The sequence below is a fragment of the Nomascus leucogenys genome, chromosome 5, assembly GCF_006542625.1.
Source record: "Nomascus leucogenys isolate Asia chromosome 5, Asia_NLE_v1, whole genome shotgun sequence".
In the NCBI taxonomy this organism is placed as follows: domain Eukaryota; kingdom Metazoa; phylum Chordata; class Mammalia; order Primates; family Hylobatidae; genus Nomascus; species Nomascus leucogenys.
The window spans coordinates 126,461,984-126,489,335 of NC_044385.1; the positions used below are offsets into that span (position 1 = coordinate 126,461,984).

Below are 27,352 nucleotides of genomic sequence, written 5' to 3' on the forward strand. Positions count from 1 at the left end.
CCTAGTTGTCCTTTTTTCCCCTCAAATGCTCCTTCCTTTGTGAAGCCGTCCCTGATTCCCTTGTTGGACTCTGTTCACCGTGTCTGATTTTTACTTCTTCTAGTGCACTGACTATTCTTACCGTGTATTGTTTTTATTTTTTGGTACATGTGTTATTGTTTGTTTTACTAGACTATAAACTCCTGAGTGTGAAAACCATGTCTGCTTAAACCAGCCTGCTTCTGAGAGTGAAAAGGGACACTAATCAGATAGGACACCGAGTAATAGATGTGTTCAAGGCTGTGCAAGGCAAACCTGATGTCTGGTTACTTTCCAGTAATCTTTAGCTTATTGAAAAAGCACAGGCCACTTGCACCTGTTTACAACCTGGTGAGATGGGCCTGAGAAGGTGATCAAGTTGCAGATTCAAAACGCTGGTTTGTGTCTTAGTCTTATCTCTGTCACTTCCCTAGTCTAATGACTGTGGGTAATTTATTTCATCTTGAAGATCCTCATTTTACTGACATGTTAAGTGGTGATGACCATTTATTTCCTGCTGTTTCTTAGGCCCCCTCCTTTTTGTGTTTTGAGGAAGAGAAGATATAAAAAAATGCCCTTGAGAGCTGTGAAGTGTCATAGATACTACAATATCGTTTTAGAATCAATTGAAGACTTTCTAACTTTGTAAACAAATTTGAATCTGATGACTGAAATGCTAATGTATAAAATGGTTTTTTAGTAATAAAGTGAGCCTTAATACAGTGCTTTTAAATAGTATGAAATAAACAAGTAAATAACTATTGTAGTTTTTGTTAGTATTATTATATTCCTTGTTCTTTTAATTCATTTTTAGACTTAGAATTGTTTCCCACCTACAGATAAACGAATGTCAGCTTGGGTCCATCTACTTCATCTTATTGTCACTTTCACTTCATTGCATCATTGCTCTTAATCAGAATAAAGGGTGAATTTAGCAGGTTGTAGGGTTAGAGTAATGCTAAGTACTGTGAGGAATTGTGCTCAAGGTAGTTAATTAGAAATCATAGGCCGGGCATGGTGGCTCACGCCTGTAATCCCAGCACTTTGGGAGGCCGAGGAGGGCAGATCATGAGGTCAGGAGATAGAGACCATCCTGGCTAACACGGTGAAACCCCGTCTCTACAAAAAAATTATCTGGGCATGGTAGCATGCTCATGTAATCCCAGCTACTCGGGAGGCTGAGGCAGGAAAACGGCGTGAACCTGGGAAGCGGAGCATGCAGTGAGCGGAGATTGTGCCACTGCACTCCAGCCTGGGCGACAGAGCAAGCCTCCGTCTCAAAAAAAAAAAAAAGAAATCATGATCTCTGCTATTTTAATATTCTGCTCAGTATTTGAAATAAGCTTTATAATGTAGGCTGTAGTAAAACACAGCAATTAAGTGCTTAAAACAAGAATATGCCAACTGTAGGTACAGCATACTTTACCTAAACTATATGACTGTTATTTCTATTCAGCAATGGGATCAAAAACTTGATGTGTTTCAGAAAACACGAAGTTAAGCAAGACACTTGGGAGGATTTTGACTTGTGGTAAATTTTGAAAGAAATTGTAAATATTTTCAAAGAAAATAGAAAAAGCATACAATTCAGAGAATATACAAAGCCAATTAAAAAGTTGTAAAATTATTATTATTATTATTACTATTATTTTTGAGACAGAGTCTCCCTCTGTCACCCAGGCTGGAGTACAGTGGCGCAACCTCAGCTCACTGCAACTTCCGCCTCCTGGGTTCAAGCAATTGTCCTGCTGCAGCCTCCCGAGTAGCTGGGATTACAGGTGTGTGCCACCATGCCCAGCTAATTTTTTTTGTATTTTTATTAGAGACAGGGTTTCACCATATTGGCCAAGCTGGTGTCGAACTCCTGACCTTGTGATCTGCCCACCTTGGCCTCCCAAAGTGCTGGGATTACAGGCGTGAGCCACTGCTCCTGGCCATAAAATTAAATTTAATATCTGATCTGACGGACTAAACAAAAGAACTCTTGCCTTTCACCAGTTTACCAGCTTCCTGTTCTTTTTCACTCTTAGCAGTTCACTAAGTATGAGTGGACTGTGAGGCAAGAGCAGGAAGGGGTGGCATTGGGCATTTACAGCAAGAGACCCTTATGCTAAGTGAAGTCTTCATTTTTTTGCTTACACTGTAAAATTGCTAATTATATTCATAGTTATTACAAGTTATATTCCAAAGTTTAACTGGAAAAATATTATTTTGCAACCAAAAAGCTACCAATTAATTTTCCTGTTCATGAAACAATAAAAAGAATTGAATCAGGGAGAAATGAAAACAGCTCATTTTAAATTTTCAAATTGTAGGGATATAAAATAAAATATTTTATATGAGGTATAGAGGAAAGAAATTACAACTTCAAAACAAATTCCTGTGATCAGCTTCCATGAGGAGGACCTTAGCAATGTATACCAAATTTAAATGTGAAGCTTCTTACCTTCTTACTTCATCTTCTTAAAAGATACACCTAAAAGAAAAACTAAAATTTGTATCGATATTTTAATTAAAGCATTATTGGTATTATTATGTAAAGCAGAAAGAAACTTCTGAAAAATAGCTGGGTGATACATTTAAGCATTTCACCTAAGGAAATTTAGTGTTATTTAAACTGATTAACAGTATTTGGCAATGTATTTTCATTAGCGTTCTAATATTAAAGCTAGCATTTCTTTAAAGGAGGGAGGCAAAATTCATCCCAAAGCTTGTTTTTGTTAACTCAAATTTTCTCAGTGTTATTGCTAAACAAGTTATTGAATTTTCTCTGGGTATCTTCTATATTACCTTTCTTTGATTCTTGTCAGTGCAACCAGTCAAAGGTTTTACATGATAAAGGAAACCTGTGGAACGAATCCTAGAAACCTCTTTCTATTTTCTTACCTAACACCTCCAGGCACAGAGAAGACAAAATACTTCACTTGCATTCTTAAACATTAGGAACTCAGAATAAGTCTTTCAGCTGGAAATGTTATTGCATCTACATTTCCCGAAGAGAAAAAGGTTAACAGCCCACTCAGGTTTATGTTAACTCATCTCTTTTTAGTATCCTGATCTGCACAAAGAGTGAAGAATGTGAGGCTTATCCACCCAGGCTCTTTCTTCTTTACAATCAACAAGACTCTGGAAGTAGTATCAGTGCTGATTATAGGGAAGTAAAAAGAAGAAATCAAATGCACAAAAGAAATGGAAAACACTAACAGACTTTAATCTTAGTCTTCTAGGAATAGAAAGAACATTTCCAAAATTAATAACGAATATAGTAATTCAAATTTTTTAAAATAAAATATTTCCTCCATAAATTTGAAAAGCTTACCAGGAAGGTACAAAGATATTGAGATTTATAGTTTGTTTGTTTGTTGAAATGGTTTTTATTAAAGTAATCAATACCAAAAAACTCTTGTTTGTTCTAAATACCTTGGTCAGAAACCCGAAACATTTAATAAAAGAAATTGAACAATTTTTTGACTTAATGTTAGCTAAAAAGTAGAAATGGAAATCATTTAATTGCCAGGTATTAAAAACAGAAAGTCTTCTATTGCTGTAATGCTCACTCCCCATCAGTGTAGGAGAAACAAGATTTTATATTTAACTATAATATATTCCTTAAAATATACTTAAGTAGGAAACTTAACTTCTGCCAACAGTTACAGCGGGGAAAGTTACCACTGTTCTCTTTCCCTAACTAAATACCGTACATAGCTATCATCTGGAAGTAATAGTATTACTTCAGTGCATTGTGCCAGTAGACACTTAATACAGAATATACTTTAGACTAAATGAAATCCAGATCCCAGTAATACTGAAACAGAAAGACACAGGTTCCTTTGGTTAAACTAAGTCATAGCATACAGTGTACCATAAATTAAATACAGTTTGTGAGTATGTCATTAGATTTTAATTGAATTTGCAATTAGCATCCCAAACATTTAAAAATCGTGTGGGTTTGTAAGTTTTTATTTTTGAATTTTAAAATAATAGAACCTTTGCCCCCTTCCACTACCCATCTCCCATAGCAATCACATTCCTTTATGTTCTTATCCTAATGAATCAGCTAAATTGGGTTTTAATTTACAATGAGCTGATAAGAGTTAAAGAAAATGACTCCTATAAATGTAGTAGGTGAGAGGCTGAGGGCATCCTCTTCTAGGTTATTCTGCTCCTTCCTCCCTTTATTGATGCCCCGCAGTCAATGTTGGGGAAAATTAATTAGGATTTATATTCCAGTCTTCTCTAATGTGTTGTCACCATTGCACAGACTCAGGACTTCCAGTGCAGTGTTGACTAGTACCAGTGCACATCCTCACCCAGGTGACTGGAACTTAACTCAGGATCACAAAAATGACACTAGGAATGTTTCTCCCCTCTCAGCATTCAAATGTTCTGCTTATCTTTTATTTTTATATATTTATTTTTGAGACAGGATTTTGCTCTGTTGCCCAGGCTGGAGTGCAGTGGTGTGAACACGGCTCACTGCAGCCTTGACCTCCTGGGCTCAAGCAGTCCTCCTGCCTTGGCCTCCTGTGTAGCTGGGACCATGCCTGGTTAATTTTTAAATTTTTTTTTGTAGAAACAGGGCCCCACTGTGTTGTCCAGGCTGATCTTGAACTCCTGGGCTTTACCTTTTATTATTTTAGTTTTAATTTAATTTTATTTTTTGAGACAGAGTGTCACTTTGTCACCCAGGCTGGAGCCCAATGGTGTGATCTTGGCTCACTGCAACCTCTGTCTCCCAGGTTCAATAGATTCTCCTGCCTCAGCTCCTGAGTTGCTGGGATTACAGGACACCGTGCCCAGCTAATTTTTGTAGTTTTAGTAGAGATGGTTTCACTGTGTTGGTCAGGCTGGTCTCTAACTCTTGACCTCAAGTGATTACAGGCATGAGCTACTGTGCCCAGCCCTTATCTTTTATTTTTAATGATTAATGTTTAAAGTACACTGAGTTCAGGTTAAAAACCAACTGCCAAAGTAAATTTTAACACCTAAAAGCTGGGAGAAGGGGCCGTTCTTCTTTTATGCAGTAACTCTTTGGGGTCCAGGTACTAACATGCCCCAAATTTCATCCTGGTGCTAAACTGACTTGTTTTCCAATTAAAAAAAATAAAAGTCTGAGTAATATTGCGTAGAAGTACCAGAGATGGCCTCGTTGGAAACCAAAACTATTTACATTCGATAAGAAATCTGTTTGCAGGTGTGTCTGCCACATTTACAGCACAGTGTACAGCTCCCGGCACTCAATACACAGTGTTGCACAGCTTGCTACAGGAGCATAAAGTGGAGGTAGTAAAAAGGTGAGGAAGAAAGAGGGAGGAGGATGAGTTGTTCTCTATTCATTTGCTTCTCATTTCATCACTATTTGGTGCTACCCAGACCTTTACAGAGCCAGTCCCCATAATACGGGTACAGGTGGCCTGATGCCCAGTTTCTGTTGCTCAGATAATGCAGTCTCATCTCATCTGTGATTTCAGCAGCACTCGTGGCAATGGTAACATTCTTTTTCTTTGCAACCCAGGAGTAAGATGGAATCTCTGATTAAAGAGCAAAGCTTGAGTTTTGGACATGGTAATGCTGCAGAGGTGAGTTCCTGTTCTGGCTGTCCATGTCCAAACAAGTGAAACAAATGTTTTCGTACTTTGCAGTTGCCACATTCATTCATTCATTCATTTATTCATTTATTTTTGAGACGAGTTTCGCTCTTGTTGCCCAGGCTGGAATGCAATGGCATGATCTTGGCTCACTGCAACCTCTGCCTCCTGGCTCAAGTGATTCTCCTGCCTCAGCCTTCCGAGTAGCTGGGATTACAGGCCCACACCACAATGCCTGGCTATTTTTTATATTTTTAGTAGAGACGGGGTTTCACTATGTTGACCAGGCTGGTCTCAAACTCCTGACCTCAGGTGATCCGCCCAGCACTTTGGCCTCCCAAAGTGCTGGGATTACAGGCATGAGCCACCACACCCAGCTTGCAGTTGCCACATTTAACCTTTAGTGCTAGTAAACATTTCACCATGGTTCACTTTGTACAAAATGAGAATCTTTACTGAAGCATCCCAGCCAAACATAAGAATGTACTTTACAATTTTTTTTTTTTTTTTTTTTTTAAAGCGTAAAGTCCCTGGAAGAGGCTGGCATACTGGCTTGAGAAACACTTCACTGGGCATAGAGCTGCTGAAGTTGCTTCTAGTCCGTGTGTTGATTTCACTCCTATAAGTTGGTGGCTACTCTGAAATAGTTTTCAAAAAAAAAATTTTTTTTTTTTTTTTTGAGACGGAGTCTGGCTCTGTTGCCCAGGCTGGAGTGCAGTGGTGCAATCTCGGCTCACTGCAAGCTCCGCCTTCCAGGTTCACGCCATTCTCCTGCCTCAGCCTCCCCAGTAGCTGGGACTACAGGCGCCCGCCACTACACCCGGCTAATTTTTTGTGTTTTTAGTAGAGACGGGGTTTCACCATGTTAGCCAGGATGGTCTCGATCTTCTGACCTCGTGATCCGCCTGCCTCGGCCTCCCAAAGTGCTGGGATTACAGGCGTGAGCCACCGTGCCCGGCCTCAAAATTTTTATTGTAAAATAAAAGGCAGTTACAGGAGAACTATACAAAAGAAACGTATGGCTTAATGAACTATTATAAGGCGAACAATTTTGAAATCATGAAATAGGTCCAGACACAGATGTTTACCCTGAATCCTGGAAGGCCTGGCCATGTGACCCATCTCAGTGCTAACCTCCAGCCTCTCTCTAAACATACCCATTCCTTTGGCTTTTATAGTTATCTTTTTTTTTTTTTGCATTTAAAAATAATTTTATTGTCCAAATGTGCCACCTTGGACACAATATTTAAGTCTTGTCCATTTATTTTTAAATTTGATAAGTCGTTAAAATCTTTGTAGGCTCCTCTTGCTTCCTTTTCTTCATGACTTACCTGTTGAAGAACTTGGGTGTTTGACTTTCAGAGTTTTGCCCAGTCTTGACTTAGCTCACTGCGTGGCGATGGTATAGCTCAGTGGTTTCCCCCACTCTTGGTGTTTCCTAAAAATTGGCACTTGAATTCAGAGATGGGATCAGACTTGGATTTGATGCCTTTGATGAAGACTATAGGAGGCACATAATGTCTTTTTAGCTCTTTTTAAGATACAAGCAGACTTTGATGCTTACTGCCCATATCTAGTAATTTTGGTAGTTTAATGCTAACATTTTTTTCATTAGTTAATTGGAATATATTTAGAAAGAAACCCTTCTTCTCATTTACTGTTTTATTACCACTGGTACAATTCATATATGAAAAGCAAGATAAATGCTTAATTCTTTACCTTTATTTACTATTTCTGAAGTAGTGATTGGTTCCTTCTCATCCCTCGAAGTTAACCAATTCTTTTAAAAAAATCACTATGAAGTCATATTGTTGAAATTACTGGTGAAGTCAAGTTGTCCCTCTTTGGTCCGTGGAGCCTAAGTTGACTCACGGGTCTTTTGACTTGACCTCATAATCTTCTCTAGCTTCCTTGCTATCTGATCTGACAGGACATTGCAGGCTGATGTTTTACATTTTCTGTTCCAACTCTATTTATTTATTTATTTATTTATTTATTTATTTATTTATTTATTTATTTTTGAGACAGAGTCTCACTTTTTTGCCCAGGCTGGAGTGCAGTGGCGCGATCTCGGCTCACTGCAAGCTCTGCCTCCTGGGTTCACGCCATTCTCCCGCCTCAGCCTCCTGAGTAGGACTACTGGAGCCTGCCACCACGCCTGTCTCATTTTGTTTTGTATTTTTAGTAGAGATGAGGTTTCACTGTGTTAGCTAGAATGGTCTCGATCTCCTGACCTCGTGATCCACCCGCCTTGGCCTCCCAAAGTGCTGGGATTACAGGCATGAGCCACAGTGCCTGGCCTTCTGTTCAGCTCTAATCAGCCATCTTTTCAAAATGCCTTGGCCTCTTCTAATGGTATTTGGAGATCACAGTTGGGGTACTAGGCATGGTCATTGCTACTGATTGGTCATTTTAAGCCTTTTTAGTTGCAGGCTAGGAAATAAAATATACATATATATTAACAGGTTTTTAACATATATGTTTTATGTTATATATGTATATTGCTTATAATATAATACGTTTTCTTAACTATATTATATTAATAAAATATATACCATATGGCAATATGCTTACTATATAAATATGTTTAAATATAATGCCAACTCCAACCCAAAATAGGGTATGTATATAAAACAAATTTATATTATAATAATCATACTGTATTAATAACATACACATAATTTTTCTCATATATAATGTATATAACAATATAAAGTATAATTAAATAAAGTCTACATTTTATGTGAGACAAAACAACTCCTGTGTTCATAGCAATATTTTCCATTACAATTCAAAATTGCAGAACTTTAACCTCTTCTTTGTTGCCTCTGTGTATCTTCATTCTTCCGGATTCAGAATTCTGACTCTCAAGGATAGGGGAAATGATAGAATTAGAGTATCTCACAATTACTTATTTGTCTTGTCCTGTGCTATACACAGAGCAATCTCAGGATAACAGTGTTAATACCACTACCAATATGATTACTAAAAACATTAAAAATGTATTTGTACATAATCTTCCTCTAATATTAAAAAAAAGTTGTACTATATATTGTCAGAAAATGTGGCTGTTATCTGTAAGGTTTTATATATATATCTCCTTAGCTTTCATTTAGTTTTAGCTCTACAAGTAACTCCTGGCTATTTATGTTGATGTCTCTTTTGTCTTTTTAGTTTCCTGAAGCTCATTCTCTAGTACAGGAGTGGGCAAACTTTTTCTGTAAGGAGCCAGAGGGTAAATATTTTTGGCTTTGTGGGCCATATGATCTCTGCTAGTACTCATTCTTATTCTTGTAATGAGAAAGCAATCACAGGCAGTGTAAACTATAAGCATGGCTACGTTTCAGTTTCATATAATTTTTTTTTTTTTTTTTGAGATGGAGTCTCGCTCTGTCGCCCAGGTTGGAGTGCAGTGGCGCAATCTCGGCTCACTGCAAGCTCCGCCTCCCAGGTTCACGCCATTCTCCTGCCTCAGCCTCTCCAAGTGGCTGGGATTACAGGCGCCCACCACCACGCCTGGCTAATTTTTTTTTTTTTTTTGTATTTTTAGTAGAGACGGGGTTTCACCGTGGTCTCGATCTCCTGACCTCGTGATCCGCCCGCCTCGGCCTCCCAAAGTGCTGGGATTACAAGCGTGAGCCACCGTGCCCGGCCAGTTTCATATAATTTTCACATGTAATGATACAGTATTTTAAAAAATGTTTTGCCTGCCCCCCACCCCCAATAATTAGTAAAATCTTTTCTTGGATCATGGACTGTACAAAAACATGCAGTGAGGCTAGGTGCAGTGGCTCTCACCTGTAATCCCTGCATTTTGAGAGGCTGAGGTGGGCGGGTCACCTGAAGTCAGGAGTTTGAGACCAGCCTGACCAATATGGCGAAACCCCCTCCCTACTAAAAATACAAAATTAGCTGGGCGTGGTGGTGCGTGCCTGTAATCCCAGCTACTTGGGAGGCTGAGGCAGGAGAATCACTTGAACCTGGGAGCTGGAGGTTGCAGTGAGCTGAGATTGCACCATTGCACTCCAGCCTGGGCGACAAGAGTGAAACTGCGTCTCAAAAAAAAACCCAAAAGCAGGCAGTGAATGGGCCAGATTTGGCCTACACACTAGTTTGCAAACCTCTACTATATTGGACTTCTCAGAATTTATGAGTTCTTGCATGTTGTTGTATTTTCTCTGCCTTTTATAGTTGCACTGACTTCTATGGATTTAAAATTCTTAGCTTGACTCAGCCTGGTGGCTCATGCCTGCAATCCCAACACTTTGGGAGGCTGAGGCAGGAGGATTGCTTGAGGCCAGGAGTTTGAGATCATCATAGGCAACATAGCAAGACTCCATCTCTACCCCCCCCCCCCAAAAAAAAAAAGAAAGAGCTGGGCAGGGCGGTATACACCTGTAGTCCTAGCTACTTGGGAGGTCAAGATGGGAGGATCACTTGAGCCAGGAGTTTGAGGCTGCAGTGAACTATAATGGCACCCCTGCACTCCAGGCTGGGTAACAGAGCAAGACCTGTTCCCCAAAAAGAAAATAAAATTATTAGCTCATACTTTCTTTCCTTGAGTTTCTTACTGAAAAGAGCTTATTATTCCATTTTCTTTTGGTATAAAATGTTGCTGTCAAAGTCTGATGATTATTTAAATTTCTCTTTTGTGTAAGTTACCTATTCTTTTTTTTTTTTTTTTTTCATTTTGTTTTACTTAAGTAATATTGCTAGAATTTTTCTTGGTATGTTGGTCATCCTGGAATGAATTTCTCCTGTAGTGTGGTCTTTTAATATGTATTTTTAGTTCAAGTAAATTTTCTTGAGTTATATTTTTAATATTTGCTCTTTTTTTTTGCCTTGGTTCTCTTCAAGGATTCCTATTATTCATATGTTGGATGTTCTTTTTTATCTTCAGTATTTGTCATCTTCTTCTGTATTGTTTATTCATTTTTTATATTTAAATTAAATATTTTTGTTTTCACTTTGTCTTTCTCATAAGGCATTGTCTGTTTTCCTTATTCACTCTTACATTTTTTGTAGCTGTTTTCATTTCTGGAATGATTTTCTTTTTCATTTCTAATTGTATCCTGAGTTCTGTCATCTCATTTCTGAGCTTTTCTAAATCTGATTTATACTATTTTATGTTATGTGTCATTTAAAAATGTTTTTTAACTTGTTTTGAAATATTAGATGATAGGCCGGGTGCGGTGGCTCACGCTTGTAATCCCAGCACTTTGGGAGGCCAAGGTAGGAGGATCACGAGATCAGGAGTTCGATACCAGCTTGGCCAACATAATGAAACTCCGTCTCTACTAAAAATACAAAAAAAATTAGCCGGGCGTGCTGGTGCGTGTCTGTAGTCCCAGCTACTTGGGAGGCTGAGGCAGGAGAATTGCTTGAACCCGGGAGGTGGAGGTTGCAGTGAGCTGAGGTTGCGCCACTGCACTCCAGCCTGGGCGACAGAGTGAGACACTGTCTCAAAAAAAAAAAAAAAAAAAAAAAAAAAAATTAGATGATAGTTTTGATCTGTTGTATTGGTATGTTTTTCTCCTGTGCTTTCCCCCCCTACATGGACGTTATTCTGGTCCCTTTTTTTTTTTTGCCTTATAAAAACATTGTATTGGGGCCAGGCATGGTGGCTCACACCCGTAATCCCACAACTTTGGGAGTCCGAGGCGGGTAGATCACTTGAGGTCAGGATTTTGAGACCAGCTTGGCCAACACGGTGAAACCCTGTCTCTACTAAAAATATAAAACCATATTAGCCAGGCATGGTGGGGGGCGCCTGTAGTCCCAGCTACTTGGAGGCTGAGGCGGGAGAATTGCTTGAACCCCAGAGGCAGAGGTTGCAATGAGCCAGGATTGCGCTGCTGCACTCCGGAGTGAGACTTTGTATCAAGACAAAAAACAAAAAAAATTGTGTTGGATTTTACCTTGGTAATTTTATTTTGCTTAGTTTAATGTATAAAATTAGTTTTTCTCTACATTTCTTTTTAAAGAGCCATGTATTTTTAAATCAGTGACATGTCCAAGAAGTTCAAACACTTGAATAGAGATAGCAGGAAGTGGTTTATTCTGAGGTCTTGAAAAAAATGAATTAACCCTGTAATCTCCCCAGTATTCTTTTTGATGTTCTATTGACATCACTGTATTCAGTGGGTGCTCCTTTCTATCTGCTACATTAATTTTTGAAAGCTTTCTTTCTGACTCAGTTTATCTCATGTGCTAACTTCCTGAACCAATCCTGGAACTGGCCTTTTCTACCAGAAACACTTTTTCTTTTTAGCATGGAATAGTATTAAAAACTGCAATCTGGATCTTTTGGACAGTTCAGCTGTTTTTCCGTGGCTTTTTTTTTTTTGAGACAGGGTCTTGCTCTGTCATCCAGGCTGGAGTGCAGTGGTGCACTCTTGGCTCACTGCAGCCTCTATCCCCTGGGCTCAAGCAATCCTCCTACCTCAGCTTCCTGAGTAGCTGGGACCACATGGGACCACAGACACACACCACCATGCCTGGCTAATTTTTATATTTTTTGTTGAGAAAAGTTTTCGCCATGTTGCTCAGCCTGGTTTCAAACTCCTGAGCTCGTGCAGCTCACCTGCCTTGGCCTCCCAAAGTGCTGAGATTACAGGCGTGACCCACTGCGCGCAGCCCCCATGGCTGTCTTTTTCTTCTGACCCTGGTTTTGTAGTTATCCAAGTAGCAACTCGTGGTGAGCCTAAAATCTATACACTTTAAAATCTGAATTCATAATATAGCAATTTACTAACTTGTGGTATTTCTAAGAATGAAATATGTATCATACATTTTAATTTTTACAATGATTCTTTCTGTCCTTCATTCCTGACGTAAAGCCTATGGTAAATTAAATCTCATTTCCTTAACATAATGCTCAAACCCAACCCTTTCCCCCATTCTTCTATTAAAATTTGTCCAGAACCATAAAGTCACAGAATTTAGGAAATGAGTAGAATTTTGGAGCAGTGATTTCAGCTTTTCATAATTTCTTTCTCTTCTTTTGTCTTGCTATGTTGCCCATGCTGAAGTGTAGTGGCTAGTCACAGGTGCCATCATAGCACACAACAGCTTTGAATAGTATCTGGGCTCAAGAGATACTTCTGGCTCAGCCTTCCAAGTACCTGGGACTATAGGCACACTTGGCTCATAATTTTTTTTTTAAATGAATCACTTTAATGATGAAAAATGCCCACTTTTTGTGATCATAAGACATTTACTTGCATTCAGATATTGTATGTATCATGCAAGGTAAATTTAAAAGGACCTTAAAAAGCATATTTTTGGGCCGGGCGCGGTGGCTCACGCTTGTAATCCCAGCACTTTTGGAGGCCGAGGCGGGCGGATCACGAGGTCAGGAGATCGAGATCATGGTGAAACCCCGTCTCCACTAAAAATACAAAAAATTAGCCGGGCGTGGTGGCGGGCGCCTGTAGTCCCAGCTACTCGGAGAGGCTGAGGCAGGAGAATGGCGTGAACGCGGGAGGCGGAGCTTGCAGTGAGCCGAGATCGCGCCACTGCACTCCAGCCTGGGCGACAGAGCGAGACTCTGTCTCCAAAAAAAAAAAAAAAAAAGCATATTTTTGGAAACAAATTTAGTTGCTATTGCATAACAAAAAACTTACAGTGATTAAGGGAAACTGATAATTAGATGGATAATAAAAAATACTGGGTTAACAGAAGAGTATCGAAGGTTACTGGTGGATAAAATCTGGCCTTTTATTCTAAATCAAACCGCTGCCTAGTCAAGAACTGAAAACGTTTGAAACATGCTCCATCACATTGCAGTTACCATACTCTCTTATCCTGACCTTATCCTTGTTGGTTACAGATTTATGGGAGCCAAGAGCCTCTAATGTTGCTTTCTCATTTTGCTTTAATTACTTTTAAAGGCCAACCTAGGGAGCACTTCCAAAACACATTGATAAAAAGGAAGTTAAGTCATTGAAACATTTGTAGTTATCCAGCATACTACTGGCTATTTTTCTTTTGTATTGGGTGGGGCAAAAAATAGTCACTAAATACTTGATGTAAGCTTTTTTTTTTGATAATTTTACATTTTTGGGTGAGTAATTTTCCTCAAATTAGAATGCACAAGAAAAATCTGGTTAATCAGTGTTCCAGGTCGTTGGGCTCCTGTTAATCAGAAGTTTTACTGTATAATCATAATGTATTTTGGATGCTCTCATTTATGTTATTTCTTCAGTTCTTTGTGTGGGTACTCTGATTGCTTGATTACATCTGCCTGGCATAGTCGTTTTTAAAGCAGCATTTATAATAAAATTTTCCATCTTTGCAAGTAAAATGAGAATACAGAAAGACAATTGATGGTTGAAGCATGATTGTTTCCTCTTGTCTTAGTGTTTAGTGGGTTTCAGGTTTTGGATAAAGAGAAATGAATATGATTATTGTCCTGGTCCGAAATGAGTCATGTATCCACCTGGAGACATAGAGTTGATAGAGGTGTAGGCTGACCACTATTATCTCCTCATACAGAGCAGAGCAGCGCTACCTCCTACGTACGTGCTTTACATTTTTGGGGATTTGCATAAGATTTTTTTTTTCCATGAAAATAAGGTTGTACTAAAACCAAATACAAAAGCATTTGATAGAGAGATACTTTATAAGCACCTCTTATGGCTGAAGGGGTTTCTTATCTAGCATCCTTCCACTTGTAACACCAGCAAATTCTAGGCATTTGGGTTCCTATAATATTATTTTAGAGTCCTGTGGACCTAGCTATCTTATTATTCTAGTGTCCTCTTTTTTTTCTGGAGACAGAGTCTCACTCTGTTGCCCAGGCTGGAGTGCAGTGGTGCAATCTTGACTCACTGCAAACTCCACCTCCCAGGTTCAAGCGATTCTCCTGCCTCAACCTCCAGAGTAGTTGGGATTACAGACATGCACCACCATGCCCAGCTGATTTTTGTATTTTTAGTAGAGACAGGGTTTCACTGTGTTGGCCAGGCTGGTCTCAAACTCCTGACCTCAGGCGATCCGCCCGCCTTGGCCTCCCAAAGTGCTGGGATTACAGGTGTGAGCCACTGTGCCCGGCCATTCTAATGTCCTCTTTTTATCTGGAGAGTGGACAAAAATTAACAGTTGTGGCACTCAACTTGGTGCTTTATATTATTATTGATGGGGTTTAGGACATGCTTCTCCCAAATTTGGCACCTTGGCATATAAGCTGAAGGATTTGGAGAAAACAGCAGAAGCACGAAGGTCTCTGACCTTCCCCTTCCTCTCTTCCCTGAAGCAGGTCCTAAGACCTAGGAGGGACTTTCTGACCTTCCCTGAACCAGGTCCTAAGACCTTCATGTGAGAGATGCCCTTCCTGTATCTGGAAGAGAGGGGCATCCTCATCCCCATAGAGTAAAGGACGCAGAGTAATCTGAGTAGTTCTCCCCAGTTTATGACACTTACCTCTTGCTCTCTGTGCTGTCATTTCTCCATAACTCACCAGTCCTCATCAACCCTGTATAAAAACACTCAAGTTTAACTGTTTATTTGGATTTTCATTTCCTTATGCAGGCTCCGGTGTCACGTACAACTTACATTAAGTAAATGTGTATGCTTGTTTTTTTGGTTAATCTATCTTTCGTAATAGGTGCCCCAGCCATAAACTTAGAAGGGTAGAAGGAAAATAATAGTTTTCCTCCTGTACATTATTTTATTTAATTCTTTAATCAAACTTAAAAGTCAGATATTATCCACATTGTCACTTAAAGAAGTGGGTGCTTTAGATTCAGGGTCTAAAATTTCCCTTTTCTTTTGTTTTGCGTTTGGGTAGGAGAGAAGCATACCTCTTGACTTTAAAGACATTGGCCTTTCTACTCATTTTCTCTGAATGATTTCATTCACAACTTTTATTTTTATATTTATTTTTTTGAGATGGAGTCTTGCTCTGTCGCCAGGCTAGAGTGTAGTGGCTCCATCTCGGCTCACTGCAACCTCTGACTCCCGGGTTCAAGCAATTCTCCTGCCTCAGCCTCCTGAGTAGCTGGGATTACAGGCGCGTGCCACCACGCCCGGCTAATTTTTTGTAGTTTTAGTAGAGACGGGGTTTTACTGTGTTGGTCAGGATGGTCTTGATCTCCTGACCTCAAGATCTGCCCTCCTCGGCCTCCCAAAGTGCTGGGAGTACAGGTGTGAGCCACCGCACCCGGACTGCCATTCACAACTTTTAATTCCGTCCTGTATTTGATGCCTTTAAAAATCTGTGTTTTGGCCAGGCGCGGTGGCTCATGCCTGTAATCCTAGCACTTTGGGAGGCGGAGGCCGGTGGATCATGAGGTCAAGAGGTCGAGATCATCCTGGCCAATATGGTGAAACCCTGTCTCTACTAAAAATACAAAAATTAGCTGGGCGTGGCAGCCCGCTCCTGTAGTCCCAGCTACTCGGGAGGCTGAGGCAGGAGAATCGCTTAAACCCGGGAGACAGAGGTTGCAGTGAGCCAAGATTGTGCCATTGCACTCTAGCCTGGTGACAGAGTGAGACTCTGTCTCAAAAAAGAAAAAATCTGTATTTCAGCCTGGACTTGTCTAATAACTTCTATACCTCTATATCTGCCTCCGGAACATGAATACTTGACTATTGCAGAGGCCTGTCAGCTCAGCGTGTGCAAAGTTGGAGTCATCATCTTGCCTCTTAAATATTTATCTCCTTGTATATTCCTTGTGTTTATTCCTTGTTCTACTTCTACTTCCTGCTCAGGGTGGGTTTAATCCTCCTGGTCATGATGGCCAGGAGAGCAGTCCAAGCAACAGGCTACTCAGCTGCCCTGGTCACCAGGAGAATGAACCTTTTTTCCCAAGTCAAGATCCTTTGCAGGCAGCAATGCTAACATAGAATGAACAGATGATGTAAAAGTGATATACAAATGTGCAGTTTATTGTTTATATCAACTCTGACAAAGGTCGTAGGACAATCAGCAGTTAGGAGCCTTCCTCGAGGAAGGCCTGCATATAGGTCTGGTTTTTCCCATTTTATATTTACCTTCAGTTCTTCATGTAATGACTTCATCCTTCATCTCAGCAAACACCCCGTTACTTTTCTAGACCATGCCCTGTGGTGGAGCTAATGGCATCATATTTTGTTCTGTCTCTAGATCTATTTAAGTCGTTAGCATTTTTTTATTAGAGTGGCATAAACAGAGAGGTAGATCCTCTGTTGTCAAGGTACTCAGTGTGGTTTGTGCAGAGTGGTTTTGACTGAAACCGAACTCTACCCAGTTAAATTCCCACTGGATTTTTGACTCATCTTTTGTAGTCACAGGATGTAAACATGTGGTACTTTCTTTTGTCTGTTTCTCTGAGGTGTCAGTGATCTGTTCACATTTCCTGGAAATTGTTGATATCCTGTTGCCTTCATCCGTGCTATCTCCCGTGTTTAGCTCAGAGCCTGGCACAGAATTGGTATTCAGTAAATATGGATATTTGTGTTATACTAGGCACTATGCTGCAGGCTTTTGAGAACACAGAGATTTATAAGGTGTTTACGGGTGACCTTACTGGCTAGATTAGGTGGCGTAGGACGTTATATACAAATACAGTGTCATAGAGTGGCCTTTCCGAGGCACACTGTTAATACCCAGCAGGAGTTCTTCAGTGCTTTTGGTTGTTTTCATCTGACTTTGTTGCATGCATCTATCCACACGTGTACTATATGCAATATAGTATTTGAATGTGTTGGCTCAAAAACTGTTGTTTTTGCAATAAAAATAGTTAGAAAATACACATATGTGCTTTTCTTTTTATAAAATTGTGACCCCACATCATGCTCCGTAATGTTCTTGTTATAAATTTTGACTTGTTTTTCTCCACAGGCAGCAGAAGATGTCATTTTCATTGGACCTGACACACATGCTATTCAAGCCATGGGTGACAAGATTGAAAGCAAATTATTAGCTAAGAAAGCAGAGGTTAATACAATCCCTGGCTTTGATGGAGTAGTCAAGGTGAGAAGCTACTTTAACTTTTATTGCATATGTCTTCAAGTTAAACATTTTGTCAAAAGTGTAAGATAAAATGTAACTATTGCTTTTTTGGGATATATACACACACACACACGTACACACACACATACATACATGTATATATGTTTAAAAAATCAGTGTTTTTACATTTATTTATTTATTTATTTGAGATGGAGTCTTGCTCTTGTCGCCCAGGCTGGAGTGCAATGATGCAATCTCGGTCCACTGCAACCTCTGCCTCCTGGGTTCAAGCGATTCTCCTGCCTCAGCCTCCCGAGTAGCTGGTATTGCAGGCGCCTGCCACCATGCCCAGCTAATTTTTGTATTTTTAGTAGAGACAGGGTTTCACCATGTTGGCCAGGCTGGTCTCGAACTCCTGACCCCAGGTGATCTGCCTGCCTCGTCCTCCCAAGGTGCTGGGATTACAGGCGTGAGCCACCGCATCCGGCCAGAAATCAGTGTTTTTAACTGGATTATTTTATTATTTTTAGAGATGGGGATCTCACTCTGTTGCCCATGCTGGAGTGCAGTGGTGCAATCAGCTCACTGTAACCTTGAACTCCTAGGCTCAGATGATCCTCTCGCCGTGACTCAAGGATCCCTCCTTCTTTAGCCTCCCAAGTAGCTAGGACTACAGACACACACCACCACACCTGACTAATTATTTTTATTTTGTAGAGATGAGGGTCTCACCGTGTTGCCCAGGCTGGTCTCCAACTCTTGGGCTGAAGTGATTCTCCCGCCTTGGCCTTCCCAAGTGTTGGGATTACAGGTGTGAACCATTGTGCCTGGCCAACTTGGATTATTTTAAATAGCATAAGTTAAAAAGAGTGAGAAATTGAGCATTGTATTTAATGAATCAGCAGTGACTCAGACTTTCATAGGAAAAAATTTGGTGATTACAAAATGTACTGTCAGATCTCTGGACTGCATTGAATAGTGGTATGTGTTTCATGTGTTAAACATTATGAGTTTCTCTGTCTGTCTTTATCTTGAGCTTCTCTCCATGTGCATAATAGTAAGTTAGGATCATGTTTCTGGTGAAAGTGGTATAGCTATAGGTAACTGTATATTGCAGACATTTAGCAAGGGCCTTCTGCAGCTGAAGGCTTCTGAGGGAGAAATGCAGAAGTTGAAGTATGCACTTTCTCCTTTTCCCATGAAAAATTATTCTATTTTTTTCTAGTTAGAAGAGAGTCCTCATGTAGAGTTTTAACCTGTGATTTGAGTTAGCCTGCAGGAACTCTTCATTTCAGCATTTCTTATTGTTACTTTTGGCATTCTGTGTTGGGCTGTTCTTCATTGTGCAAGATCATTTCATGCATTAGAGGACGATTAGAAAACTTGCCCCCTGGTTAATAAATATCCTCAGCTTCTTGCCCATATTTACCTGCATTTACTTTTATCTGTGTGTATCCATGTTGTTTCTTCCCCCTTGTTACAAGGAAGAGGGGTTCCACATCCTCTGGAAAGCCAGTTCCTCCTTCTATGCTCCAAATGTATTCTTTATAGCCTTCACAGGCTATGGTTTTACTGATTATCTTTTCTCTCTTCTGTGTCTTAAAATTCTCCTCATCTTTTCGCACCTTTCTGTTATCATTGCTATTAAAAATGCTCAGTGAACAAATGTATTGGTCACTCAGTTATGTGAGAAGGATGTGGTGATGAGATACACATGATCTGCATATCATAGTACTCACAGTTTAGTGGGAAAGAAACAAACATTTCTTCCATTCATAAAGCACCATCACCCCTGTCACTCTACAGCTAGTCGCCACCTTCTTTCTCTCTTCCCTTTCAGTGCCAAAGCTCTTAGAATTGTCCTTCCTCACTTTCATTTCCGTATCTTTCACTTAATCTTTACTTGCCGTCTAGCTTCTTTCCTCATTCCTACTGAATTTTGCAAAGCTACCAGCAACCTCTTCCCTTTGTTAAATCCAATATATAATTTTGAATTCTGATCTTTTATCAATCTCTCAGCAGCATTTGAGTCTCTCGGTCAGTCCATACTTCTCTCATGAGATACTCACTTTTGGCACATTATTCAGTTCTAGTTTTTGTGTTTGTTTTTTGGCTTGTTTGAATGCCCTTCTTAGATTCCTTCCCGATTGTTCTTCCTATCTTTGTTCCTTAAATGGGGGTTTTATTCTGGGTCCTGAGTAGGACATTTCCTCTTTTTATTGTGCTAACTTGCCCTGGGCAATCTTACTTCTTTTCATGGCATCAATTGCCACCTTTTCTTTTTTCTTTTACTATTACTATTATTATTATTATTATTTTTTCCAGTTATCAAATGATCCTTTATTGAAATATTTTCCTTTGTGCTTAACTGGCTGGGCATTCCACAGCACCACAGTTGATGTCATCTATGATGTCATGAGAGTGACGGCCATCAACATTACAGCCCACAGACTGGGCAGTCCCCAGGATCTCTTTAATGGTTCCAGAGAGTTCTCTGGCTAAGGATCGGTGCCGCATCTGTCAAGCAATGTTGATGATGTCATCAAAAGTGATATTCCCACTATGTTTAATGTTTTTCTGTTTCTTTCTGTCTCTTGGTGGTTCCTTGAGGGCTTCGATGATCAGGGCAGAGGCAGAAGGCACCACCTCAATCTGGGCCTGTCTGTTCTGAATGGTCAGTTTCACTGTACTCCTCAGGCCCTTCCAGTCACCTGTTGACTTGGCAATGTCATCACCAACCTTTTTTGGAGACAGACCCAGGGGGCTGATCTTGGGGGCCAGGGCGGAAGTGGCACTGACTTTACCTCCGGTGCACCTCAGGTATACGACTTTGATCTCGTTGGGGTCGAACTTTGGCGGCATGGTGGAGGCGGCTGGTGTTGGATGAACCCAGATTTGGGACGACCAAAGAAAGTTGCACCTTGGCCTCCGAACCGAAAGCCGAGAGTACTATTATTTTTTGAGAAAAGGTCTTGTTCTGTCACCCAGGCTAGAGTGCAGTGGCACAATCATGGCTCACTGCAACCTCAACCTCCTGGGCTCAAGTGCTCCTCCCACATCAGCTTCTTGAGTAGGTGAGACTATAGGTGTGTGCCACCACACCTGCCTACTTTTTTATATTTTGTAGAGATGGGGGTCTCACTATTTTGCCCAGACTGGTCTCAAACTCCGGGGCTCAAGCAGTCCTTCCCCTCAGCCTCCCAAAGTGCTGGGATTACAGGCATGAGCCACCACACTTGGCCTATTGCCACTTTTCTGAGCAATCTCAAGTGTATGTATCTGTTCTGAACTTCAGAATTACATATCCCATTGCTTCTTATATAGCTCTTACTACTTGTTGCCCCTGAGGCACCTTGAAACTAACAAGTTAAAAGCTGAACACTCCTTTCTCCTGAAACTACAGATTGATACTACAGCCCATGCACACCTATTTTTTTTATAAATAAAGGTTTATTGGAGGGCAACCACATTCATTCCTTTACATATTGTCTGTGGTTGCTTTTCCACTACAGTGATAGAGCTGAGTAGTAGACTCAACTCTGTGGAGTAGACTCAACTACATGGGACACATAGTAGACCATGTGACCCACAAAGCCTAAAATATTTACTTCCTGATCAATTAAGAAAAGTTTGCCTATCCCTGCTCTAAAATTCTTACCCTTCATTCTTTTCTGCCTAGGAAGGTGGCAGCTAGAAACATCGAGTAATTCTTAACAAATGCAACTGGAGAATTCACTCAGATAGCTTTCTAATCCATTTACTTCTTTCTTTGCCCGTGCTAACCAACCCCAAATTCCAGCTACTGTCATCTAGTCTGGATTACTTCATCTGCCTTCTAATTAGTCTCCTTGTAGTCATTCTTGCTTCCATCCGATTAATTTTTTTATAATTCTTCACTTCAAGTATTTATAATGTCTTTGTGTTACAAACAGTCTGATTATACTTTTAGTTATTTAAAAATGTACAATAAATTATTGTTGACTGTAATCACTTTGTTGTGCTGTCAAATACTAGATCTTACCCATTCTATCTAACTGGACCCATTTTTGTAACCCATTAACCATCCCCACGTCCCCCACCCCCACTCCTCCCCACTACCCTTCCCAGCCTTTGGCAATCATTATTCTACTCTCTATCACTGTGAGTTCAACTATTTTAATTTTTAGCTCCCACAGATGAGTGAGAACATGTCAGGTTTGTCTTTCTATGTCTGACTTAATTCATTTAACATAATGTCCTCCAGTTCCATCTATGTTGTTGCAAGTGACAGGACCTCATTCTTTTTGGTGGCTGAATAGTACTCCATTGTATATATGTACCACATTTTTAAAATCCATTCGTCTGTTGATGGACATTTAGGTTGCTTCCAAATGTTGGCTATTGTGAATAGTCTTGCAGTAAACATGGTAGTGTAGATATCTCTTTGATAGATTGCTTTCCTTTCTTTTGGGTATATACCTAGCAGTGGGATTGCTGGACCATATGGCAGCTCTATTTTTAGTGTTTTGAGGAACCTCTATACTGTTCTCCACAGTGGCTTTACTAATTTGCATTCCCCCCAACACTGTACAAGAGTTCCCTTTTCTCTATATCCTCGCCAGCATTTGTTATTGCCTGTCTTTTGGATAAAAGCCAGTTTAACTGGGGTGGGATGATCTCTCATTGTATTGCATTCCTCTGATGATCAGTGATGTTGAGCACCTTTTCATATGCCTGTTTAACATTTGTATGTCTTCTTTTGAGAAATGTCTATTCAGCTCTTTTGCCCATTTAAAAAATTGGATTATTAGATTTTTTTTTCTTGTTGAGTTGTTTGAGCTCCTTATATATTCTGTTATTAATCTCTTGTCAGATGGATAGTTTGCAAATATTTTGCTTCCATTCCATGAGTTGTCTCTTGACTGTTGATTGTTTTCCTTGGCTGTGCAGAAGCTTTTTAGCTTGATGTGACCCCATTTGTTTATTTTTGCTTTGCTTGCCTGGGCTTGTGGGGTATTACTCAAGAAATCTTTGCCCAGACCAACATCTTAGACAGCTTCTGCAATGTTTTCTTTTGGTAGTTTCATAATTTGAGGTTTTAGGTTTAAATTTTCAATCTATTTTGATTTGATTTTCGTATATGGCGAGAGATAAGGCTCTAATTTTGTTCTGCATCTGGTTATCCAGTTCTCCGAGCACCATTTATTGAAGAGACCATTCTTTCCCTAAGGGATATTCTTAGCACCTTTGTCAAGTGAATTCACTATAGATGTATGGATTTATTTCTGGGTTCTCTATTCTGTTCTATTGGTCTATGTCAGTACTATGCTGTTTTGATTACTATAGCTCTGTAGTATAATTTTAAGTCAGGTAATGTGATTCCTCCAGTTTTGTTCTCTTTCCTCAGGATAACTTTGTCTATTCTGGATCTTTTGTGGTTCCATATAAATTTTAGGATTTTTTTTTCTATTTCTGTGAAGATTGTCGTTGGTATTTTGATAAGGATTATATTGAATTGGTAGATTGCTTTAGGTAGTATGGACATTTTAACAATATTGATTCTTCCAATCCATGAACGTAGAATCTCTTTCCATCTTTTGTGTCCTTTTCAATTTCTCGCATCAATGTTTTGTAGTTTTTTTTTTTTTTTTTTTTTTTTTTTTTTTTTTTAGATGGAGTCTCGCTCTGTTGCCAGGCTGGAGTGCAGTGGTGCAATCTTGGCTCACTGCAACCTCTGCCTCCCTGGTTCAAGTGATTCTCTTGCCTCAGCGTCCCGGGTAGCTGGGACTATAGGCGTGCACCACCATGCCCAGCTAATTTTTGCTTTGTTTTTAGTAGAGACGGGGTTTTACCATATTGGCCAGGATGGTCTCAATCTCCTGACCTTGTGATCCACCCACCTCTGCCTCCCAAAGTGCTGGGATTACAGGCGTGAGCCACTGAACCCGGCCTATAGTTTTCATTGTAGAGACCTTTCACTTCTTTGGTTAAGTTTATTCCTAGGTATTTTATTTTATTTTATTCACAGCTATTGTAAATGGGATTACTTTCTTGATACCGTCTTCAGATTGTTTACTGTTGGCGTATAGGAATTCCCATCCATTAATTCATGATACTTCAGTTTGAGTGACCAAAAATCCAGATTTGATCATATGCCTATCTTTAATAACCTTTGAATGACTACTCATATAAATGTTTTAAATGGTTGGATTTTGCTTAGCTCTCCAAACTGATACTGTGCCAGTTTATCCTTTGCATTGTATGTATCTGCCATACTTGACATCATTCAGATCTTGAAACTTATGTACTTAGTCATATCTGCTTCTGTCTTCATTCCTGATTGTCTCTTAGTCATTGTTTAGGTCTTGGCTTAAATGTAAATTCCTCACATAGGTATTCCTTAACTGTCTTCATTAGATTAGGCTCTCTGCTGTGTTTTTCCTTAGGACCCTACACTTAACTCATCACGTTTTAAATCATTTATTCATTCATGTAGTCAGTAGATACTTACCAAATGCACACAATTTGTCTGACACTGTTTGATGTGCTGTTGATATAGTAGTGAACAAAAGAGACTGAACTTATTTTTCTGCCCTCAAGGAGCTTACACTATAGAAGAAGGAAACAGATGATAAATAATAAAACATATAATATGTTCTATGTTGAAACGTAAGAGAAAGAGACTGCTGGAAGGTGGGGCTATATTCACAATTTTATATACAGGCATCTCTTGATATCTACAAGGGATTGGTTCCAAGACCTACCCCCTCAGATACCAAAATTTGTTGATGCTCAAGTGCCTTATATGAAATGGGGTAGTGTTTGCATATATCCTACGCTCATCCTTCTGAATACTTTATTTTATTTTTTAATTTTTATATATTTATTTTTTTGAGGTGGAGTCTCACTTTATCGCCCAGGCTGGAGTGCAGTGTCATGTTCTCGGCTCACTGTAACCTCTGTCCGCCCCGGGTTCAAGCAGTTCTCCCACCTCAGCCTCCCAAGTAGCTGGGATTACAGGCATGCACCACCCATGCCCAGCTAATTGTTGTATTTTTAGTAGACATGAAGTTTCACCACATTGGCCAGGCTGGTCTTGAACTCATGAACTCAAGTGATTCACCTGCCTTGGCCTCCCAAGTGCTGGGATTACAGGTGTGAGCCACTGTGCGCAGCCCTGCCGTATACTTTAAATCATCTCTAGATTACTTATAATACCCTAAAACAATGTAAATGCTATGTAAATAGTTGTCCCACTGTGTTTTAAAATTTGCAGTATTTTTATTTTCCCCCTTCCCCTTCCCCTTCCCCTTCTCTTTTTTTGGTTTAATCCGTGGATACAGAACCCAAGGATATAGAGGGCCAAGTGCATGTTTAGCAAACCGTCTAAGGAAGTGGCAGGACAAGTCATATTGCTATCCTGGAGAAGAGCAAAGCCTATTAGGCAGAAAGAGTAACAAGCGCAAGATTGCTGGTTGAGGTTGAAGTATACCTGATACTGAATAAACACCGAGGAAGCATGTGATTGGAATCATCGAGAGAGACAATTTAGAGATAAGGTAAAAAAAGATACTGGTGTATTAGGGAGCTTAGATTTTTAGGGTCTTACAGGCCATTTCAGTATTAGGTAAATGCCTCCTTCCTACACAGAGTGCAAGCTTCTGATGGCAGGGATGCTGCTCTCTTTATTACTGTATCACATGCACATGGTGCCCAGCATATTGTCAGTGCTTAGTCAGTGCTCACTAGGTATTTGTTGAATGAATAATATTCTAGGAGATAAATTTTATACGTATACCCATTTTATATACATTGCCATTTAGTACATACTGTTTAGTCACATTTATTAGAGACACCAAAAGAAACCAAAAACCAAGAGAAAAAATTAAAAGACAATAGAAACAGATCCACATATGCTTTAGATATTGGAATTGGCTGAGATAACTACGATTTATATGCTAAAGAAATCTGAGGAAAATACGGAGAAAATAGATAAGTATATAAAGAATTTCATCCGGGTATGGTGGCTCATGTCTGTAATCCCAGCACTTTGGGAGGCCGAGGTGGGCGGATCACCTGAGGTCGGGAGTTCAAGATCAGCCTGATCAACATGGCGAAACCCCGTCTCTACTGAAAATACAAAAAATATTTGAGTGTTGTGGCAGGTGCCTGTAATCCCAGCTACTTGGGAGGCCAAGGCCTGACAATCTCTTGAACCTGGGAGGTGGAGGTTGCAGTGAGCTGAGATCACGCCATTGCACTCCAGCCTGGGTAACAAGAGCGGAACTCTGTCTCCAAAAAAAAAAAAAAAAAGATTTTCACAAGAGAATTTGAATCTATTTTAAAAATTAAATACAACACTGGGTGCAGTGGCTTACACCTGTAATCCCAGCACTTTGGGAGGCTGAGACGGGTGGATCATGAGGTCAGGAGTTTGAGACCAGCCTGGCCAGCATGATGAAACCCCATCTCTACTAAAAATACAAAAATTAGCTGGGCATGGTGGTGCACACCTGTAATCCCAGCCACTTGGGAGGCTGAGTAGGAGAATTGCTGGACCCCAGGAAGTGGAGGTTGCAGTGAGTCGAGATTGTGCCACTGCACTCCAGCCTGGGTGACAGAGTGAGACTCCATCTCAAAAAAAAAAAAAAAAAAAAATTAAATAGAAATTCTGTAACTGCAAATACATGAAAATAAGGACTTTAGATAGACTTAACATTGGACTCAACCAAGCAAAATATAGTATCCATGTTATAGCATGTATCAGTTTGTGTGTGTGTGTGTGTGTGTGTGTGTGTGTGTGTGTGTGTGTGTGGCTGAGTGATATTCAATTGTATGAATATACCACTTAAAAAAATCCACCTGAGGTCAGGAGTTCAAGACCAGCCTGGCCAACATGGTGAAACCCCGTCTCTACTAAAAATACAAAAAAATTAGCTGGGCACGGTGGCAGGCACCTGTAATGCCAGCTACTCGGGAGGCTGAGGCAGGAGAATCGCTAGAACCCTGGGGGCAAAGGTTGCAATCAGCTGAGATGGTGCCACTGCACTCCAGCCTGGGCAACAGAGTAAGACTGTCTCAAAAAAAAAAAAAAAAATCCATTCATTAGTTGAAAGACATTTGGGTTACATTTTGACCACTGCAATTAGTATTGCTACAAACATGTATGCAAGTATTTGCTTATATATTTGTTTATTTGTTTGTTTTGAGATGGAGTTTCACTCTTGTTGCCCAGGCTGGAGTGCAGTGGCGTGATCTTGACTCACTGCAATCTCTGCCAAGTTCAAGTGATTCTCCTGCCTCAGCCTCCCAAGTAGCTGGGATTACAGGCACCCACCACCACGTCTGGCTAATTTTTTTTTTTTTTTTTTTGTATTTAGTAGAGATGGGGTTTCACCATGTTAGTCAGACTGGTCTCGAACTCCTGACCTCAGGTTATCCACCCGCCTTGGCCTCCCAAAATCCTGGGATTACAGGCGCGCGCCACTGCGCCCAGCCATATGTCTGTTTTTTAAGTTATTTGGGATATGTACCCAGGAGTGGAATTCCTGGGTCATGTGGTAATTCTGTGTTTAGCTTTTTGAGGAACTGTCAGGCATCCAAACCTTTATGTACTGCCTTCCTCTTGTATAATCTACTCCTCTTCAATTTGGGTAGAACCTGTGAATTGCTTCTCTAACTAATAGAATATGGCAAAGGTGATGTCATATTACTCCCTTAATTAGGTTGCATTATATGGCAAAAATGATGGGATGTCACTGCATTCAATTACATTATGTGGCAAAGTGGTTGGGTGTCACTCTTGTGATTATGTTTCATTATATAGTACTCG

At 40.1% G+C, this 27,352-nt stretch overlaps 1 protein-coding gene and 1 pseudogene across 7 annotated transcripts in view; one reads left to right on the forward strand and one right to left on the reverse strand.

Annotated features, from left to right (window-relative positions):
- Positions 1 to 27,352, forward strand: part of PCCA (propionyl-CoA carboxylase subunit alpha) — a 439,915-nt gene that overhangs the window by 101,398 nt on the left and 311,165 nt on the right. For 6 of the 7 annotated variants that reach the window (XM_030813631.1, XM_030813630.1, XM_030813633.1 and 3 more), the window contains one exon: positions 17,431 to 17,562. In XM_030813631.1, the coding sequence (XP_030669491.1) occupies positions 17,431 to 17,562 (132 nt within the window). Of the gene's footprint in view, positions 1 to 4,947; positions 5,598 to 17,430; positions 17,563 to 27,352 lie in introns of those variants that run through there. The other variant, XM_030813637.1, reaches the window with a different exon arrangement.
- Positions 19,906 to 20,455, reverse strand: LOC100591541 (annotated as a pseudogene).